The following is a 22,267-nucleotide window of genomic DNA, read 5'->3' as shown; positions in this document are numbered from 1 at the left end:
ATGATTTGCTCGTACATTAGTGGTGCTGTATCATTGCAGCTAAGGCTAAAAGCTTTCTAGGTGGCTAGTTAATATGACAGTTTGCTGCCGAAGCTAACAATGAGGTTAAAAATCTGACCAGTTTAGATCTCAATTCAATTCAGCTTTATTGGCATCAATGTAAAACAACAATATTGCCAAAGAAATTAAATATAGGAAATAAAACAGTAAAAATGTGTTTTTTGTGTGAATAAAAAATAAAATAAATATATATTAACAATGAAAATAAATAAAACTGTAAGGTCGTTTGTGTTGTGAATTCAATTCATATGGTTTATTAAAAATAAAACAGTATACGTGTTTGTATATTAATGGACAAAATACATAAAATCAGTATCAAATATGAAATGAAAAAAACAAGTAAAGGAAAAATTACTAAAATAACAAACAATAAAAATAATAATTTGAACATTTTTCAGTACAGTTATTATTATATTTATGAGTCTAGTCTGAGTTTCCACTGGTTGTCCTCAGATCTCCCCGCTGGTTGTGTTGACTGAGCTTTGTTGCCCCTGCAGTGGTCTGATAGGTTCAAATCCTTGCAGAATTGAAAAAGCCTAATTTCCACTGCACAGTACTTTTCTCGATTTTGTTTACCACTGCAGATTGGGAACATCCTAAGAGTCAATTTGACATTTCCATGCTGTCTAATAATATTAATTTAATATAATATTTCAGGCTGCGAGGATCGAGGAGGGATCTCTGAGGAGCCATGAGCAGCAGATATGAGATTTCCCCTGAACCATTTGGCCTAATAAATCATTTCCAATGTCAAAAAGACACCATGATCATATTCTGGGTTATTCCATAATTAATTCCCAAAAGAACAGACAAATGTCACTCTGTTTTTTGATGATGCTAAAGTCTGCTTCTAATTAAGGAAAAGGTTTAGAGGATTTAGTGGATGGTTTTCCCTGTTTGCACCACTTAAAGCCCACTCTCTGATTTGTGAATCCTTTATTTAGGACTTGACTTACTGGACAAGATTAACAAATAAGCTCTAGAGTCAGTTTCAGAAATCGTTATTCTGTTATTAAAAACATAGAAAAAAGGTCTTTCTCCATCCACATAAAAAGCTCGGCTCAGATTTGTAAAACCTTTTATTTTCATAGTCATGAACATGTTTTTTAAACCAGTCTACATGTTAATCTAGCCTAATAATGATACTAATTAAGAGGTCTGTTCAGATTCTCCTCAGTGTCTCCTGATCCAGGGTAAATGATAAAGGCGACCGAGTCTTTTCAGTGGCGGCTCCAAATCTCTGGAATATTCTACCTGTTCAAATAAGAACTGCTCAGACTGCTGAAGTCCTTGCTTATTTTAATTCGAGTTGAGTTTTGAGACCTTGACCTTTTCTACTGTCTTTGTTTTGTATGTTTGTGCATCCTGAGCTTGGAAAGCACTTCGGTCAACTAGGGTTGTTTTTAAAGTGTCAATTAATTTGACATTTGAACTTTAGTGGTTTCTGATGTAGACCTGCTCCAGTATGATCGAAACGCAGAAATCTTTTGTTTTCTAAATAGAATTTAATTTTCACACATCTGAAACTGTATTTCAAACTGTCCGAGAGTCTACTTGTCATTCAAGTCCAGATATAGTGGGTTCTGGACTCAGTGAAGAAGAAGCAGTGAAATTGCCCTGAAATGAAGGTTTCACAAATCAGAAAGTGCGGTTTAAAAGCCTGAAGTCTTTCACTACGAAGCCAGCTGTTACTGTAACAGCTATACGTGGTACAAAAATGGAGAATCGGTTACTAAATAGCAGGAGTGTGGATTCGAGTCACATGACTTGGACTCAAGTCAGAGTCACGTCACTAATTTGATGGCTTTAGACTCGACAAAATTAAAAAAGACTTGCAACTCAACTTTGATTTTAACACCAATGACTTGTGACTTCACTCGGTCTTGACTTGAGACTTGACTTGAGACTTGTCGGTCTTGACTTGAGACTTGACTCTGACTTGCCTGTCTCGACCGGTCTGGACTTGGGACTTGACTTGAGACTTGTCGGTCTTGACTTGAGACTTGACTCTGACTTGCCTGTCTCGACCAGTCTGGACTTTGGACTTGACTTGAGACTTGTTGGTCTCGACCGGTCTGGACTTGGGACTTGACTTGAGACTTGACTCTAATTTGCCTGTCTCGACCGGTCTGGACTTGGGACTTGACTTGAGACTTGACTCTGATTTGCTGGTCTCGGGACTTGACTTGAGACTTGACTTGAGACTTGACTTGAGACTTGACTCTGACTTGTTGGTCTCGACTGGTCTGGTCTTGGGACTTGACTTGAGACTTGACTTGAGACTTGACTTGAGACTTGTCGGTCTTGACTTGAGACTTGACTCTGACTTGCTGGTCTCGGGTCTGGACTTGGGACTTGACTTGAGACTTGACTTGAGACTTGACTTGAGACTTGTCGGTCTTGACTTGAGACTTGACTCTGACTTGTTGGTCTCGACCGGTCTGGACTTGGGACTTGACTTGTGACTTGTAAAACAACACCTCTGCTAAATATACCATCTTTTTAGGAGCCAACCTCAGTCTCTCTGTAGCAGTCGCGTTTTTTGCCCAAGCGCGAAGCCTTATTTTGTCCCAGCTGGCGCTCCGTAACGTGAGAGGCGTTCACAGGACTGTTGTGGTAAAAAGAAGCTTTTTCTCACGACAGCAGCCCGTGTGATATTTTTCCTTTCAACAGCAGTGAACATAGCAGAGCAGGAGCGGGTGGCAGCGGGAGGAGAGACTCGTGCAGACCGAAGAAGCGGGTAAGAGAGTCGCTGCTGTCAGCTCGTCGTGTTCCGTTAGCCGCCGTTAGCTGCTAGCTGCTAGCTGCTGCTTAGCACAACAGTCTGCTGCTGTCACTGAGCCGTTAGCCACAAAGCTAACTAGGGCTGACATGTAACGCACTGCTGTGGAGCTCTGCGGTGCTATAAACTATTACGGGACGTGTCCGGTAATTTGTGTAACTCTAACCCGACAGCTGGTCCAGATAAAGAGATTTATCTTAAACCAGGAAACTTATTTTTAGTGCTGATGTTGGTCGCTAGCTTGGAGGTTTGTTACACAGCCAGGTTTGATTTGGCTTCTCTGTCATTGAAACTGCTGCGCACAGTTTACGTGAGGTGACCTGGTAGAGACAGCAGAGGCAGGAGTACCCTCATTCTGTACTGTGGTAAAAGTACAGCAATGAAAAAGTACTCCCATTACATGAAGAAGGCCTTCATTAAAAGCCCTACTTACATAAAAGTACACTCAGCCTCATGTAGTTACAGTATCCACAGTAAAAGTACACAAGTATTCTCAGCTTCATGTAGTTACAGTATCGACTGTAAAAGTACAGATTTAAAAGTACACAAGTATTCTCAGCTTCATGTAGTTACAGTATCCACAGTAAAAGTACACAAGTATTCTCAGCTTCATGTAGTTACAGTATCCACAGTAAAAGTACACAAGTATTCTCAGCTTCATGTAGTTACAGTATCCACAGTAAAAGTACACAAGTATTCTCAGCTTCATGTAGTTACAGTATCCACAGTAAAAGTACAGATTTAAAAGTACACAAGTATTCTCAGCTTCATGTAGTTACAGTATCCACAGTAAAAGTACACAAGTATTCTCAGCTTCATGTAGTTACAGTATCCACAGTAAAAGTACAGATTTAAAAGTACACAAGTATTCTCAGCTTCATGTAGTTACAGTATCCACAGTAAAAGTACACAAGTATTCTCAGCATCATGTAGTAACAGTATCCACAGTAAAAGTACAGATTTAAAAGTACACAAGTATTCTCAGCATCATGTAGTTACAGTATCCACAGTAAAAGTACACATTTAAAAGTACACAAGTATTCTCAGCCTCATAGTTACAGTATCAACTGTAAAAGTACAGATTTAAAAGTACACAAGTATTCTCAGCTTCATGTAGTTACAGTATCGACTGTAAAAGTACAGATTTAAAAGTACACAAGTATTCTCAGCTTCATGTAGTTACAGTATCGACTGTAAAAGTACAGATTTAAAAGTACACAAGTATTCTCAGCTTCATGTAGTTACAGTATCGACTGTAAAAGTACACAAGTATTCTCAGTATCATGTAGTTACAGTATCCACAGTAAAAGTACAGATTTAAAAGTACACAAGTATTCTCAGCCTCATATAGTTACAGTATCAACTGTAAAAGTACAGATTTAAAAGTACACAAGTATTCTCAGCTTCATGTAGTTACAGTATCGACTGTAAAAGTACAGATTTAAAAGTACACAAGTATTCTCAGCTTCATGTAGTTACAGTATCCACAGTAAAAGTACACAAGTATTCTCAGTATCATGTAGTAACAGTATCCACAGTAAAAGTACAGATTTAAAAGTGCACAAGTATTCTCAGCTTCATGTAGTTACAGTATCGACTGTAAAAGTACAGATTTAAAAGTACACAAGTATTCTCAGCCTCATATAGTAACAGTATCCACAGTAAAAGTACAGATTTAAAAGTACACAAGTATTCTCAGCTTCATGTAGTTACAGTATCGACTGTAAAAGTACAGATTTAAAAGTACACAAGTATTCTCAGCCTCATAGTTACAGTATCAACTGTAAAAGTACAGATTTAAAAGTACACAAGTATTCTCAGCCTCATAGTTACAGTATCAACTGTAAAAGTACAGATTTAAAAGTACACAAGTATTCTCAGCTTCATGTAGTTACAGTATCGACTGTAAAAGTACAGATTTAAAAGTACACAAGTATTCTCAGCTTCATGTAGTTACAGTATCGACTGTAAAAGTACAGATTTAAAAGTACACAAGTATTCTCAGCTTCATGTAGTTACAGTATCGACTGTAAAAGTACACAAGTATTCTCAGCATCATGTAGTTACAGTATCCACAGTAAAAGTACAGATTTAAAAGTGCACAAGTATTCTCAGCTTCATGTAGTTACAGTATCGACTGTAAAAGTACAGATTTAAAAGTACACAAGTATTCTCAGCCTCATGTAGTTACAGTATCCACAGTAAAAGTACAGATTTAAAAGTATACAAGTATTCTCAGCTTCATGTAGTTACAGTATCGACTGTAAAAGTACAGATTTAAAAGTACACAAGTATTCTCAGCTTCATGTAGTTACAGTATCGACTGTAAAAGTACAGATTTAAAAGTACACAAGTATTCTCAGCTTCATGTAGTTACAGTATCCACAGTAAAAGTACACAAGTATTCTCAGCTTCATGTAGTAACAGTATCCACAGTAAAAGTACAGATTTAAAAGTACACAAGTATTCTCAGCTTCATGTAGTTACAGTATCGACAGTAAAAGTACAGATTTAAAAGTACACAAGTATTCTCAGCTTCATGTAGTTACAGTATCGACAGTAAAAGTACACAAGTATTCTCAGCCTCATGTAGTTACAGTATCCACAGTAAAAGTACAGATTTAAAAGTACACAAGTATTCTCAGCCTCATGTAGTTACAGTATCCACAGTAAAAGTACACAAGTATTCTCAGCCTCATGTAGTTACAGTATCCACAGTAAAAGTACACAAGTATTCTCAGCCTCATGTAGTTACTGTATCGAGTGTAAAAGTACACAAGTATTCTCAGCCTCATGTAGTTACAGTATCCACAGTAAAAGTACACAAGTATTCTCAGCCTCATGTAGTTACAGTATCCACAGTAAAAGTACAGATTTAAAAGTATACAAGTATTCTCAGCTTCATGTAGTAACAGTATCCACAGTAAAAGTACAGATTTAAAAGTACACAAGTATTCTCAGCTTCATGTAGTTACAGTATCCACAGTAAAAGTACACAAGTATTCTCAGCTTCATGTAGTTACAGTATCCACAGTAAAAGTACACAAGTATTCTCAGCTTCATGTAGTTACAGTATCCACAGTAAAAGTACACAAGTATTCTCAGCTTCATGTAGTTACAGTATCGACTGTAAAAGTACACAAGTATTCTCAGCCTCATGTAGTTACAGTATCCACAGTAAAAGTACACAAGTATTCTCAGCATCATGTAGTTACAGTATCGACTGTAAAAGTACACAAGTATTCTCAACATCATGTAGTTACAGTATCCACAGTAAAAGTACACAAGTATTCTCAACATCATGTAGTTACAGTATCCACAGTAAAAGTACACAAGTATTCTCAGCATCATGTAGTTACAGTATCGACTGTAAAAGTACAGATTTAAAAGTACACAAGTATTCTCAGCATCATGTAGTTACAGTATCCACAGTAAAAGTACAGATTTAAAAGTACACAAGTATTCTCAGCCTCATGTAGTTACAGTATCCACAGTAAAAGTAAACAAGTATTCTCAGCATCATGTAGTTACAGTATCGAGTGTAAAAGTACACAAGTATTCTCAGCCTCATGTAGTTACAGTATCGACAGTAAAAGTACACAAGTATTCTCAGCCTCATGTAGTTACAGTATCCACAGTAAAAGTACAGATTTAAAAGTATACAAGTATTCTCAGCTTCATGTAGTTACAGTATCGACAGTAAAAGTACACAAGTATTCTCAGCTTCATGTAGTTACTGTATCGACTGTAAAAGTACACAAGTATTCTCAGCTTCATGTAGTTACAGTATCCACAGTAAAAGTACAGATTTAAAAGTACACAAGTATTCTCAGCTTCATGTAGTAACAGTATCCACAGTAAAAGTACAGATTTAAAAGTACACAAGTATTCTCAGCTTCATGTAGTAACAGTATCCACAGTAAAAGTACAGATTTAAAAGTACACAAGTATTCTCAGCTTCATGTAGTTACAGTATCCACAGTAAAAGTACAGATTTAAAAGTACACAAGTATTCTCAGCTTCATGTAGTTACAGTATCTACAGTAAAAGTACACAAGTATTCTCAGCTTCATGTAGTTACAGTATCCACAGTAAAAGTACAGATTTAAAAGTATACAAGTATTCTCAGCTTCATGTAGTTACAGTATCCAAAGTAAAAGTACAGATTTAAAAGTACACAAGTATTCTCAGCCTCATGTAGTTACAGTATCGATAGTAAAAGTACACAAGTATTCTCAGCTTCATGTAGTTACAGTATCCACAGTAAAAGTACACAAGTATTCTCAGCTTCATGTAGTTACAGTATCCACAGTAAAAGTACACAAGTATTCTCAGCTTCATGTAGTTACAGTATCGACAGTAAAAGTACACAAGTATTCTCAGCTTCATGTAGTTACAGTATCGACTGTAAAAGTACAGATTTAAAAGTACACAAGTATTCTCAGCTTCATGTAGTTACAGTATCCACAGTAAAAGTACACAAGTATTCTCAGCCTCATGTAGTTACAGTATCCACAGTAAAAGTACACAAGTATTCTCAGCCTCATGTAGTTACAGTATCCACAGTAAAAGTACAGATTTAAAAGTACACAAGTATTCTCAGCTTCATGTAGTTACAGTATCCACAGTAAAAGTACAGATTTAAAAGTACACAAGTATTCTCAGCCTCATGTAGTTACAGTATCCACAGTAAAAGTACACAAGTATTCTCAGCTTCATGTAGTTACAGTATCCACAGTAAAAGTACAGATTTAAAAGTATACAAGTATTCTCAGCTTCATGTAGTTACTGTATCCACAGTAAAAGTACAGATTTAAAAGTACACAAGTATTCTCAGCCTCATGTAGTTACAGTATCCACAGTAAAAGTACAAGTATTCTCAGCATCATGTAGTTACAGTATCCACAGTAAAAGTACACAAGTATTCTCAACATCATGTAGTTACAGTATCCACAGTAAAAGTACACAAGTATTCTCAGCCTCATGTAGTTACAGTATCGACAGTAAAAGTACACAAGTATTCTCAGCTTCATGTAGTTACAGTATCCACAGTAAAAGTACAGATTTAAAAGTAAACAAGTATTCTCAGCCTCATGTAGTTACTGTATCGAGTGTAAAAGTACACAAGTATTCTCAGCCTCATGTAGTTACAGTATCGACAGTAAAAGTACACAAGTATTCTCAGCCTCATGTAGTTACAGTATCCACAGTAAAAGTACAGATTTAAAAGTATACAAGTATTCTCAGCTTCATGTAGTTACAGTATCCACAGTAAAAGTACACAAGTATTCTCAGCTTCATGTAGTTACTGTATCGACTGTAAAAGTACAGATTTAAAAGTACACAAGTATTCTCAGCTTCATGTAGTTACTGTATCGACTGTAAAAGTACAGATTTAAAAGTACACAAGTATTCTCAGCTTCATGTAGTAACAGTATCCACAGTAAAAGTACAGATTTAAAAGTACACAAGTATTCTCAGCTTCATGTAGTTACAGTATCCACAGTAAAAGTACAGATTTAAAAGTACACAAGTATTCTCAGCTTCATGTAGTTACAGTATCCACAGTAAAAGTACAGATTTAAAAGTACACAAGTATTCTCAGCTTCATGTAGTTACAGTATCTACAGTAAAAGTACACAAGTATTCTCAGCTTCATGTAGTTACAGTATCCACAGTAAAAGTACAGATTTAAAAGTACACAAGTATTCTCAGCTTCATGTAGTTACAGTATCCACAGTAAAAGTACAGATTTAAAAGTACACAAGTATTCTCAGCTTCATGTAGTTACAGTATCGACAGTAAAAGTACACAAGTATTCTCAGCTTCATGTAGTTACAGTATCCACAGTAAAAGTACACAAGTATTCTCAGCTTCATGTAGTTACTGTATTGACAGTAAAAGTATACAAGTATTCTCAGCTTCATGTAGTTACAGTATCGACTGTAAAAGTACAGATTTAAAAGTACACAAGTATTCTCAGCTTCATGTAGTTACAGTATCCACAGTAAAAGTACACAAGTATTCTCAGCTTCATGTAGTTACAGTATCCACAGTAAAAGTACACAAGTATTCTCAGCTTCATGTAGTTACAGTATCCACAGTAAAAGTACAGATTTAAAAGTACACAAGTATTCTCAGCCTCATGTAGTTACAGTATCCACAGTAAAAGTACAGATTGAAAAGTACACAAGTATTCTCAGCCTCATGTAGTTACAGTATCCACAGTAAAAGTACACAAGTATTCTCAGCTTCATGTAGTTACAGTATCCACAGTAAAAGTACAGATTGAAAAGTATACAAGTATTCTCAGCTTCATGTAGTTACAGTATCCACAGTAAAAGTACAGATTTAAAAGTACACAAGTATTCTCAGCCTCATGTAGTTACAGTATCCACAGTAAAAGTACAGATTTAAAAGTACACAAGTATTCTCAGCCTCATGTAGTTACAGTATCCACAGTAAAAGTACACAAGTATTCTCAGCCTCATGTAGTTACAGTATCCACAGTAAAAGTACACAAGTATTCTCAGCCTCATGTAGTTACAGTATCCACAGTAAAAGTACACAAGTATTCTCAGCCTCATGTAGTTACAGTATCCACAGTAAAAGTACACAAGTATTCTCAGCCTCATGTAGTTACAGTATCCACAGTAAAAGTACACAAGTATTCTCAGCTTCATGTAGTTACAGTATCCACAGTAAAAGTACACAAGTATTCTCAGCCTCATGTAGTTACAGTATCCACAGTAAAAGTACACAAGTATTCTCAGCTTCATGTAGTTACAGTATCCACAGTAAAAGTACACAAGTATTCTCAGCCTCATGTAGTTACAGTATCCACAGTAAAAGTACACAAGTATTCTCAGCCTCATGTAGTTACAGTATCCACAGTAAAAGTACACAAGTATTCTCAGCCTCATGTAGTTACAGTATCCACAGTAAAAGTACACAAGTATTCTCAGCCTCATGTAGTTACAGTATCCACAGTAAAAGTACACAAGTATTCTCAGCCTCATGTATTTAGAGTAGTTAAATGGTCATTAAATGTCCCCTCTCTGTTCCTCAGCAGTGTCTGGTGACCCCAGGTGACCCCAGGTGACCCCAGGTGACCCCAGGTGTCTGCAGACAGGATGAGCTCTAAAGGGGGCGGCACCGCTCTGACACGCCGCAACTACAGACTGGCTTCAGACACAGACAAACCCAAAGCCACAGGTACGTCCCGCTGGGAGAATACTGCGTGTACGTGTTGGTTCAGGGTCGGCTGTAGCTTTGTGCTGCACACGTGGTGATGGTGAAGATTTGGTGGGATTTCAGAGGCGAGTAACCTCATTAGAGCCGCAAAGATTAATTGATTAGTCACTTGACACCATCGGATAATCTTTTTTTAAATCATAAGAGCTGCAACAGGATTTGGAGCAGGTACACAGATGAAGTACGGGTCTAAGTACATGTACTGGCAACACGTGTTTCTTACAGTATTGTGATGGCGATGATTGTCTCTCTCCCTCTGTCAGGTATCGTGAATGAGAAGTTGCTGAGCGACTACCTGCACCATGTGTTTCCTTCCACCAAACAGGGACCTGCTCTGGCCTCCCTCAGGTAACGGCGGCCCCACTTCAGTCCATCAGGGTCCTCATGTCTGTACATTCGGATCACGTTTTTATGTTTCTGCGTATCGGTCGCTTTAGTGTGTCAGAGCCGTTGTTAAGTTGCCGCTGATGCAAGCCGAGCATGGAAACGTAGCTTCTTTTTGGTCACAAAATCACGACGTAGTAGACTGGTCCACGCAGCAAAGGAAGTGATGGGAGCGAGGGAGCAGAAGATATTAGTGAAACAGGCTGGGAAAAACGATCGCTGACCTCTTCCATGTCCTGTCCACAGGTAGACTCTGTAGGGTTCCAATAAAATACAGGAAAAGACACCTGAATAGGTTTAAAAACTCAGATGGAGGATCTGAAATGAGAGGCTGTGTTTGTATGGACTGAATGCGTTTTTTGTCTGCACTACGTCTGTTACTGCCCTATAATTGTACGTATTTACTTTATTTAGCGACCTTTATGTCCAAGAAACATTTGCTTTTGGGAAAAATAAAGTAATCTTGAATTTCCAGCTGCTGTTGCTTCACATCAAAATCTTTTATTGTTGGGTCATAGACAGGGCAGCGGGTTTATCACGTTACAAGGTGAACAGCGTATTTAGAAGAACCGGTGTGGCTCTTTCTGACAACTCAAGTGACTTTTCTTCTAGTTATTCTGTGAAATATCTCGAAAACCGCTGGATGGACTGCCTTGAAATTGTGTTCATGCTCCCCAGAGGATGAATCCCACTGATTTTCTTGATACTCTGACTTTCTCCTGTAGCGCCACCTTGAGGTTCACATGTGAGGTTCTGTGCGTGGGAGCCGGTCCTGATGAACAAACGTGTCGTCGGTTTGATTAGAGAAACAGGAGGCTGGAGAAGATGTGCTGAGCAACAGATAATAACTCTTTCCCAGCTGATGAAACGCTGAGCACATGTTTATTTGTGTGTACAGAATGTGTTTTGTACCCTGACCTGGACTAGTGTTACAGCGGGCTCTTTTCTTAACCCAGACAGATTCACGTTACCCCCCATCAGCTCTATACATAGACACCATGTCCCTGTGTGTGTGTGTGTGATCCTCCTTACAGACCAGCAGCCGGCTTTGTGAGGATCAGGTGGGAGTTTCACATGTCGAAACACTGATCCTTAATCTGCTGACACAGTCCAATATGACACTTTTTCTCCCTCTGGTTGTACAGTGGTGTTACAGAGTGGAGCTTCTTCCCTCACAGAGGATCTTTAAATTGAGTTCTGTCACACACAAACCAACAACAGACGCGTTTTACTTTTGGTTCTCAGCAAATTCCCGTTAATTAGTCACAGCTGCCATGAGCGGAGGCGTTGTTGTCATTGTAATCAGCTGAACACGAGGAGCTGCTTCCTGAATGAATTCTACGCTGAGCTCCCCTGATAACGAGGACGAGAGAACATCAGCATCAGAGCGACTCTCTGTATTTTATCAAACCAGGTGTCTGACCTTTTCACATTCACACCTTGTCTCTCTTACGCGGTGAAAAGCGCAGGTGTTTCGTCAGCGTACTGTCGGTCCAATCAGTTTCCTCCCGCATTATAATGAATGGCAGGCCTACGTTGTTACTGTTTGGGTGCAGAGCTCTGCAGTCCTGGACTCTTTCTATCCCACAGCAGCCTCTTTTTAACGCTGGTCACATCTGAACAGCCTAATGTCTTTTGACTTGATTAGTATAAATAGACTTTTCATATGCAGGTACATTTCAGCTTGAGCATAACAAACGATCACTCGGCTGATCTCTTGTTGGCTCCGTTCTCCTTGTGTTATTACTCCTAAAAAGTTTTTCCTCTTCCTCTTGCGCAGGAAGCCTCTTGGTTTCCAGGATCTTGGTACTCACCTGGAGAGATTGTTGTCTGAAGGAGAACCCACTGAGGACATCAGAGGTAAGGACACACACGTTTGTTTCTATATTGACATAATGCATTCCCTAGCCCTTTACCCTAACCTTCACCTTCACAACTACAAGCCTAACCTTAACCCTAACCCCCCAATCCCTTGTTTCGCCACTCCGCCCTCACCCTAAGACAGTATACACTCGTATGCAAAAGTTTAGGCACCCCTGACAATTTCCATGATTTTCATTTAAAAATATTTAGGTATTTGGATCAGCAATTTCATTTTGAGCTATCAAATAACTGAAAGACACAGTAATGTTTCAGTAGTGAAATGAGGTTTATTGGATGAACCAAAAATGTGCAATATGCATCAAAATAATAATATTAATAATAATCCTTATTTGTAGAGCACTTTTCAAAAACAAGTTACAAAGTGCTTTAACAAGTGTAAAGAATAATACAAAAAAAACCAAGATAAGAGCATGAAAATTTAATATAAATTAGTAAAATACAATAAAATAAAAGGGATAAAATAAAGTCAAATAAGATCGGGAAAGGCTCTCCTATAAAAGTATGTTTTAAGAAGGGGGCCTCGGGCCCCTGACAGCAAACGCTCTGTCCCCTTTAGTTTTCAGTCCAGACTCTGGAACAGACAACAGACCTCTGCCCGAGGATCTCAAGGTACGTGCTGGTGCGTATGGGACTAAAAGGTCAGAAATATAATGAGGCCATGAAGAGCTTTAAAAGTGATCAATAGAATTTTAAAGTCAATTCTAAAACATACTGGGAGCCAGTGTAATGAAGCTAAAATAGGAGTAATGTGGTCATATTTCTTTGTTCTGGTTAAAAGCCTGGCAGCTGAGTTCTGGACAGTCTGGAGTCCATCAATAGATTTTTGGGTTAAACAGGTGAAAAGGCTGTTGCAATAATCCAGGCGTGATGAGATGAAGGCGTGTAAAATGGTCTCGGAAAGGAAAGTGCATACATTTGGGCACCCTAACAGAAATATCAAATAAGTATTTAGTTAGCAGAAATAACGGCCTCTAGACGCTTCCTATAGCCTGTGATGAGTGTCTGGATGAAGGTATTTTGGACCTTTCCTCCTTGCAAAACATCTCCAGTTCAGTTAGGTTTGACGGTTGCCGAGCGTGGACAGCCCGCATCAAATCACCCCACAGATTTTCAATGACATCCAGGTCTGGGGAACATTTTACTTGTTCCTCTGCTGTGAAACTACAGAACGGCTCTGTTGGTAAATAAAAAGGAAAAGTTACCTTGCGTTCTCTGGCCGACCTGGATCAGCTGTTAGCTGTTTACAGGGCTAAAGCTAACGTTGCTACGTGGCTGTGTTTTAATGTTTTATTGAGCGGGTCTGTTTGTTTTGGAGAGGAGACGACCTCGGAGGTAATTCGGCTCCAGGTAGAACCCTGTCAGGGCTCTGACGTGGACCCAGAACAACTCTCATCAGCTGTTGGCTGTAAACACTAGCAAAGTTACTGTATATAATAACGAACGAGTTGGCTTTTTGATGGGAGCTGCCCTTTAAACTGTTGGACCCTTGTTGGATCCCAGTTTCTGGACCCCACCAACATAATAAACCAAGCCCTCACATACGCACACACTCGTGTTGCGACTGACATTGTTAAATCTTTGAGGCGACCCGATCGCTCCCCTGGTAGAGGGACCCCAGTCCTTACCGCAGCGGCCTCACCGCACTCTCAGTTTTCATCTCTTCTTCTTCTTCATTTCTTTTCTGTTACAAACCCAAAACTGCATCACAGCCAACATCCGCTGAGGAGGGAGACGGGCACTGTGACTAAACCAGCATAAATCCAGGTTGATGACAGCAGCCGTGTGCTCTGTTTTACTGACGTCTAAAATGATCGATCACAGAGGACGTTAGAGACGACTGGATGTTTCCTGAACAGACTCCAGACCAGTGTCTCTATTAAACCAGCCTTCAGTCTCCTCCTGCTCTCTCTGACCGTCGCCACCCTGTTTTAGCAGCTGAATTCAACATAAACTTGTTTTTCATATATTTATTTTTGTGTTGCTGCTGTCAGACGACTGAACGAGTGCGAAACGGTGACTTAATAAACTCCACATGGAAAACGCTGTTCGTGTGGACGAAAGGGTTGAAACGAAAAGTGTTTTAAATGTACTCCGCTTCATGTGGACGCTCTCCGACTGAACACAGGAAGGAGCTTCTTGCATTGTGCTGCAGCTTAACGGTGTTTGACTCTGTGTGTCTGCAGATCAGCCTGTCGAAGGCCGTCTGGGCCCCCAGCCGGTCGTCCTGGATCACACCAGCGGCTTCGAAGGACTTCTGTTTGTAGATGACGACCTGCTCGGGGTAAGATGGTGTATTCTATGTATTTATTCCATATTCATCACGTCAGCCCGTAAATAGAGCAGCGGTTGACTGACTGTAGTTCCAGCTCTTGTGATATTTGTAGAGACAATCTGCTGATCTGCAGAGTTCAACTGAGTATGAATGTTTGGGTCGGTCGCTGTCGACAGTCTAACCCATCCGCCAGAGGAAGTTTGTTCAAGTTAAGTTCTTTAGTCTAAAAACGAATTGGTTCTGACAGCTTTGAGATAAAGTTAAATGTGGCGTATGTGAACTTTATTTACATGGCACAACTCGTACACGAGGCGGACTTAGTGTGCCATAAGACATGTTGTACAATAAATAAATAATGCTGGGCAACGATTAAAATTTTTAATCACCATTAATTGCATGATATTCTTGCGATTAATTGCGTCTAATTTAAATGTACTGCTATAAAACTGCTACAAACTAGGAGCTCTTTACTAACAGTATTCCCTTTACACAGCAGCAATAAAATATTTCTTGTAAATCTCAACTTAAACATTGATGAAATCAAATATTAAACTAAAGCTGTTACCTTTTATCTAGTTTATTATAACAAGTTACCATCAGAGTCCAGTTTTCTTTGGGGGTTTCTGATCAGGTATCAGCAGAAACATTTTTCTTTTATCAGGGAGCAGCAGAAACAGTCTGTGTTCAGTCGGCAGGTATCAAGTGTCCCTGTTAGAGTGAGCTGAAGCGTTCGAGCTCAAGGCGTAGCGACAAGCGGGTTAACGTTCCCGTTAATCTGTCGCGGTATGTAGCCTATAATTTTAATTTAGGTGAAATTGGCTACAGCTGTGATGCGCACAGACGCCGTTGCCGTGGTTACTCTCTATAGAGTCTTGCTTCTCCCACACGCTGCGTCCAGTGTAGTCTGCCGAAGCCTCCCTCTGCGGCTTGTCTGGGTGGCCGATGGTTTGACTGGATGTGTATTCAGAGCCAGTGAGCATCGGGCTTTCAAAATAATAATAATTTTCAAAACGACTGCATTAACGTGCGATAAAATAATTGTCAGCGTTGATTAATTACTGCATTAACGAGATAATAACGCGTTAACGTGCCCAGCCCTTTAAATAACACATAAAAAGAATGCACAAAAATACATTTAAATCAAAGAATAAAAGCGAGACCTATTTGATCATTTAAATTATCATATAAAATGAAAATTTACTTCAAGGCTTACAGCTTAGCAAATATTTGATGACACTGAAATACTCTTGTATAGTGAGGAAAACGACACATGTAACATGTTGTTCAGGATCTCTCCGTCATATTTCTTAATAAAAGCTATTAAAAAGTAAAATCCTTTCATATCTGCCCTCTCTCTCGTTTCTGTATTAAATTATTTATTAAACATTTATTCATATAGCTGACGCTTTTATCCAAAGCGACTTACAATTGCTATACATGTCAGAGGTCGCACGCCTCTGGAGCAACTACAGTGTCTTGCTCAGGGACACAATGGTAGATGGGTCACAGTGGGGAATTGAACCCGGGTCTCTCACACCAAAGGCATGTGTCTTGTCCATTGCTCCATCACCACCCCTAACCCCTTAACAAGTGTCGCTCATTCTAATAATTCTGACTTTTTATGGTTTCAGGTCATCGGCCACAGCAACTTCAGCTCCATCAGAGCCACCACATGTGTTTATAAAGGTAAATCCTCTCTTATGTCTTTTTACCAGGTACTTCTGCTGTTACCAAGGGGTCCTTGGACAGGCTGGACTACAGATTTGTTATTTAGTGGCACGTATAAGTGATTAAATCTCCCAATCTGCTGGTGTTCTACAAATGATGTCCGTGTTTAAACTGAGAATATTTCAGAACAGCTCCCCGCTGTCAGAAACGAAGGCATCCAGCTGTGATAGTACACAGGACTGGAGAGGTCTGAGTGTGGTTGAACTCTTCAGCTACTACACTCAAAGTCACATTTATATCCTTAACAGTGTGTAATGGGCTCTGAGCTGTGGGTCAGTCAGAAGGTCGGAGACCACTGCTGCTGTGCTTTAAAACGAGCACTGTCTCAGTATTTAGAATAAACTACAAACAGTCTTTTCTTTTTGTTTCTGTCTGCAGGGAAATGGGCGTACGAGGTGCTGATCTCCTCCCAGGGTCTGATGCAGATCGGGTGGTGTACTCTCAACTGTCGCTTCAACCAGGAGGTACACACACACACGCAGTACATGCACTGTAGAGACAAAGGTGACAAACAGCCACAGTTACTGCAACTATTCATTATTGCCGTGTTCAGTAAATCTGTTTATATTTCAGGTGTCAGAACGGTCTATAAGGCTGCGTTCAGACTGCAGACAAAGTGACCCAGATCTGATTTCTTTGCTCACGTGTGACCGAGGTCGGATGTGTTTCTAACAGTGTGAGCAAACCGCACAGAATCTGATCTTTTCCAGCTCGGATTTGAGCCTCTTTCATACGTGGTGCAAATCAAACGCAGGTTGGATTTTGGAGTTCAGATGACTTTGACGTCACTCTACAACGACCAGCGTCACCATTTTGCCTTAGACGGAGCTGCGGGGAATGAAAAATGAATCACTTTGCTGTCTTTGTCACAAATTCCCTTTCTTCCACCTGAAATAGACCGTAGACGCTAACCTCTGTGGCCTCCATGTTCACTTCCGTACGACAGCATTCTGTGTGTGATGTCGTTCACACTGGAGTCTGAACATTTAAAAAAAAAAACAATGTCAAATCAGAAACATTGGATCTGGACAATAAATCTGAATTGAGCAATAATGCCTGCGGAGTGAACGCAGCGCCTTGTACACACATTCCCAGTCGTTAACATCAAACCCCGAGTGTGTGTTGCTGAACAGGAGATCTTGTGTTTTCTTCGCAGGAGGGCGTGGGCGACACTCCTGACTCCTACGCTTACGATGGAAACAGAGTGCGAAAGTGGAACGTGACCACCACTAACTATGGAAAGGTGAAGACGCACGCAGAGAGACAGGACCAGGAAGTTTGACTGTGTTTCTTTTTATATTGTATTATATTGCGTGACCAGCTGCCAGCGCTGACAGCAGTTTGTCTCTCCTCAGTCGTGGGCAGCTGGAGACATCGTCAGCTGTCTGATAGACCTGGACGAGGGAACCATCACGTTCTGCTTGTAAGTCAAGGATTTATATTTCATTACATCAGCAGCTGTTGCCTCGTCATTAAGAGACGCACGCAACACTTGTAAAAGCCAGAGAGACGTTAAATAGAGTGTAAATTGGTTTAATTAGCGCTGTGGCTGTGATCCTGCATGCTGTGTTTGTGTCCTCAGGAACGGCCAGTCTCTGGGCACAGCGTTCACCGACATCAAGATGGGTCCAGGCGTGGCGTACTTTCCCGCCATCAGCCTCTCCTTCAAAGAGTCGGTGGCCTTCAACTTTGGCAGCAGACCTCTCAGATATCCGAGACACAAGAAACAAATGTGCTTTGTCCTAAAAAAGCGGTGTATTTTTCCCGATCCGCCCTAATTTGTGAAGATCTACTCTGATCTCATACCAATCTCCCCGTTATACAATCCTGAAATCACAAATGCTTAAAAAATGTTTTTTCATCTCAGCCCTTTTGTCCCCACCGCCTTTCAACACAAAGTGTCGCCCTAGTAACAGATACATATTTTCTGAACTAACCATGGCCCAGTTTCAGAAAGCAGTCTTAACAAACTCTGAGCTTCTCCCTGCGCTCTGAGTTGATTGAGCCTGAGGTGGGAAACTCTTGAGTTTTTCGGTCCCAGAACAGCTGATCAGAATTCGTTCAATCAAAGCTGAGTATGTTGAACCAGCTGGAAGCGCTCCGACACTACGATTCACCGTGGCAACGGGTAAATAAAGGCAGATCCTCCATTTTAATGGGGTGGATCTAGAAATCTGAATGTGTGCCAACGCGGACCCTGATAGGCTCTAAAACACAGGAGTGGAGGATCAACACGTTAACATTGTTAGGCTGCTATACAGCGTTGCTCATTCATCATTTAGCAGACTGGAATAAATGATAAAGTGCTGGAATTTTCCTACAGCCCGTTACATTCATTTTAAACAGGAGGGCTATATTTAATAAGCTGTAACCCGACGGGTCGTGTTGTAGTACTCGAGACCGGTCTTGACTTTTTTGACCACTTAAGACCATTTTATTTCAAGAGCAGTCAAGGGCATAACTTTAGGAATATCAATAAATTGCTTTTGCATTGTCTGATTTGTTAACATCCTAACTTTGATTGGAAGTAAAACTTATTGCTTCAAATGCAACCAGTAACCCTAATTTACGACTGTCCCCCCCCTCCCCGCGACGCTTACGTTGATTTCAGCTCTTGGTGTTTGTATGTGGGTGTTTTAATGGGAATGTGGATCTTTCAGATCAATTTGTGAACTACCTATGATCTCGTTCCACATTTTATTGCGTGCCATGCAATGCAGGGAACTGGTCTCGGTCTTGACTCGGTCTCGCCCTCCCTCGGTCTTGGTCTCGACTGCTCTCAGCCCCTAAAAGTCTTGGTCTTGTCTCAATAAACTCCGATCTTGTTCTTGACTTGGTCTACCGACGGGACAAAATGCTGGTGGCGATCGGCGACCTGATTATGAAAATATGTATAGATCAAATATAAGACACAGTTTATTCGTGAACCTGTGATTGTACAGTCACACCCAGCAGGTTATTCTATTCATTTATCTTTCTGCTGTGGAAAATGTGTCTATAGGTTCAAACTGAGTGTGAAGTTTTAGACGTCTATTTTACATTAATAAAATCTTGCTAATTTCATATTTTATTAATGCTGTCAAACCACATTCAGAATATATGCAGCTAAAAATTAAAAAACTCACTTTTAAAACTACATTTACATCTAGCTCAAAGTAAGTGTTTTCACTCTGTTACTGTAGCGTTATTCTTAATGACGGACATAGATTTTATTCTGTGCTGAGGATAAATCCACGATGTGCTGAGATCTGTCCAAACATCGATGACAGATTGATCATAAAGCGTCATGTTCAAGATCATGTTTGGGTAAAAAACTAATAGCCTGTGAACCTCACGTCCTCCCGAGGAGGTGAGGTTCACAGGATAAGTTGCCGGAGTTACTGATCTATGGATTATCTGATCTCGCTCTCTGAAACAGAAAACCCAGAGTTTCCCTCATCTCAAGCTCAATATACTCAGAATTTTAACTAATCCCGTTTTCTGAAACGGGGCCCTGGTAGTTTAATTTCCTTTGCTTACTGTTCTGTCCCGTCTCTGTATAAATATGAACTAGTATCTCTGAGCTCTAGGTGCCCGCTGACTGCTACGATAACCGCAGACAGCCTGAGAAGTGAGACTGAAGATAATCCCAAACGTCTGCCACACAACGCTCTGCACACCCCCTCTGTACTCGCACAGGTTTTGCTCAAGTTAATATTTACAGAAGGACGCTCAAGTCTTCACGCGGTTGGTTGTTTCAGCACAGATGAGAATATATAAAGGAGATGCGCAGGATTATTGCATCTTTTCACTTCATACTTGTTTATCTGTACGTTGTCGTCCTTGACCTGAGTGTGATTCACGTACCCTGTGGAAGGCTACCTGCCCCTCCAGAACCCCCCAACTGCAGACTTGGTGAAAGCTCAGAAACTCCTGGGCTACATCAAGAACGTCCTCTCCACCTCCCTCGACACGCAGGTAGGAACCGTCGACTGCAGTCTTTACTGGCTTCGTGCTGCTTGTTTGATTTGTGTTTTATAATTAATGAGCTCATCTAATAATCTAATAATTGTTGTTTCACATTTAACAAACTGTAATTGTCTGTTTTACAGAGAACAACAGCCGATGTTTTTATTTTATTTTTTTGCAAAGTTAATTAATTGCCTGTTTTCAATCAGTCCTTGTGTTTTGCGTCTCCTGTGGGGATTTAACGACGCCTCTTCCTCTCTGTTTGTTCTGCTTGTGTCCTCGCTGCAGGAGGAGAGGTTGGTGGAGCAGGACTGTGCAGCCTGGAGGCTTCACGGAGAACCCACGGTCCTCGTCACTCTGGCTCACATCTTCAACCACTTCGCTCCATTAATGGTGAAAAAAGTTGTTAGTAGTTGTTTGTGGTTGAGTCGGTGAAAGTGAGAGTTTGAATTCATCTTGTTGTTATGCTTTATGGGGGCTTCCAGGTGCTAGATGTCAGTGGGTCTTCTGGTTGTTGGGCACCAGTTTTAAAGTCACCATGTTTCTGTTTAGAAGTTTAAACTTTGGCACCATCTGGTGGTTTCACGAAGAACTGCTGGCGTGTATTTATGCAGTAAAAATGTCTTTTTAAAATAACTGGAACATAAAACAAACTCTGGTCTCTGGCTACATTTTGCTCGGGCGTTTGGAAGTTAAGATTATCATTAAGTTAACGTTGGGGAGAGGTTTGTGCGCTTGTTTTGTTGTCTTTAACAGAGTAAATAAATGCAGCAGTGACGTGGCGTCCGAAGTGCCGTGTTGATGGCGTCTCCACTTGTTGTTTTTCCTCCGCAGTGTAAAGTTTACCTGGTGGAGGACGTGCTGATGAACTTCCTGTTGGGGATTCTGGAGGGAGGAGGCTCAGTGGATGAACATCCGCTCATACAGCAGCTTCTGGATCTCTTCTGGCTGCTAATGGAGGTACACACACACGTTTGTTCTTCTATCCCTGTGGGGACCTGTCATTGACATAATGCATTCTCTAACTGAACCATCACAGCTACATGCCTAACCCTTACTCTAACTGTAACTTCATTCTAACCTGAACCCTAAAACCAGGTCTTGACCCTCAAACAACCCGTTAAATTTGTGGGTCCAGCATTTTGGTTCAAAGTGGAATCCAGGTTTTTGGACCCCATGAATAAAGTAAAACAAGCCCAGACACAGATTACGTTCACATTTTTTGTGAATCAGAAATCAACCGTATCAAAAAATGTGCAGTCGGAGACTAAATGTGCATCAGCATGTGAAGTCATGCAGTGAGAGTTGTACTCTCATCATTATATTTCTGGCGCAAACACAAATCGGCAACTTCAGCTGCTCGAATCCCTACGAGTCTCTTTGGCTCCTGTGAAATGTGGAAGAAAGTTAGTTTGTACCTGTGGAGCCAGGGTGGGCTGTGAGCTCAGAGATCAGAGAACCTTTGAAACAAAGTCCGTATGATGAAGGCGTTTGTGTTAAATGGCCTCTGCAGTCGCAACACGATGCACTGATTTTGAGCAAGTTACTGTTGAGTTACCAGCTTGAGTTCAGTCCGTGTGTCTCTCTGCAGGACTATGAAGTGAATGAGTGTCTAAAGCAGCTGATGATGTCCCTGCTGAGGGCCTACCGCTTCTCCCCCATCATCCCCGACCTGGGCTTCCAGGTAGGACATTTAGGCAGGTGGTCCTGGACCTGCCACTGCTCTAAGGAAGCATCTGCATTAAGTCCTTAATGTAACTGTATAGCCACACTTTTACTGATTACACAAATCACACATTTATTTCTTTGGATCCTGAGGTTTTTATTTTTTGGGTTGTATCCGTAAGAACACAGTTTTGACAGAGTTTTGTTTTTTTTTTGTTAGAAAAGATCGTTTTAATATTAAAAAGGGAAACAGGATGAAAAGGTTCACGGACTTGTGTTAGTAAATATGT

At 40.4% G+C, this 22,267-nt stretch overlaps 1 protein-coding gene across 1 annotated transcript in view; it reads left to right on the top strand.

Annotated features, from left to right (window-relative positions):
* The first annotated feature begins 2,622 nt into the window (after positions 1-2,622).
* The window catches only part of LOC119885460 (E3 ubiquitin-protein ligase RNF123), a 168,277-nt gene continuing 148,632 nt past the window's right edge, over positions 2,623-22,267 (top strand). The window contains 14 exon segments of the mRNA XM_038695501.1: positions 2,623-2,800; positions 9,912-10,057; positions 10,360-10,444; positions 12,261-12,340; positions 14,548-14,645; positions 16,268-16,322; positions 16,743-16,828; positions 17,521-17,607; positions 17,720-17,787; positions 17,947-18,072; positions 20,207-20,321; positions 20,601-20,705; positions 21,147-21,272; positions 21,904-21,996. Of these exon segments, the coding sequence (XP_038551429.1) occupies positions 9,976-10,057; positions 10,360-10,444; positions 12,261-12,340; positions 14,548-14,645; positions 16,268-16,322; positions 16,743-16,828; positions 17,521-17,607; positions 17,720-17,787; positions 17,947-18,072; positions 20,207-20,321; positions 20,601-20,705; positions 21,147-21,272; positions 21,904-21,996 (1,206 nt within the window). The 5' untranslated portion in view covers positions 2,623-2,800; positions 9,912-9,975.

The sequence above is a fragment of the Micropterus salmoides genome, unplaced genomic scaffold, assembly GCF_014851395.1.
Source record: "Micropterus salmoides isolate LMB-PRFRI ecotype aquatic unplaced genomic scaffold, ASM1485139v1 Ms_hic_scaffold_4, whole genome shotgun sequence".
Lineage (NCBI taxonomy): Eukaryota > Metazoa > Chordata > Actinopteri > Centrarchiformes > Centrarchidae > Micropterus > Micropterus salmoides.
Note: the sequence above shows the minus strand (reverse complement) of the source record. Positions and strands in the feature narration are given on the sequence as shown.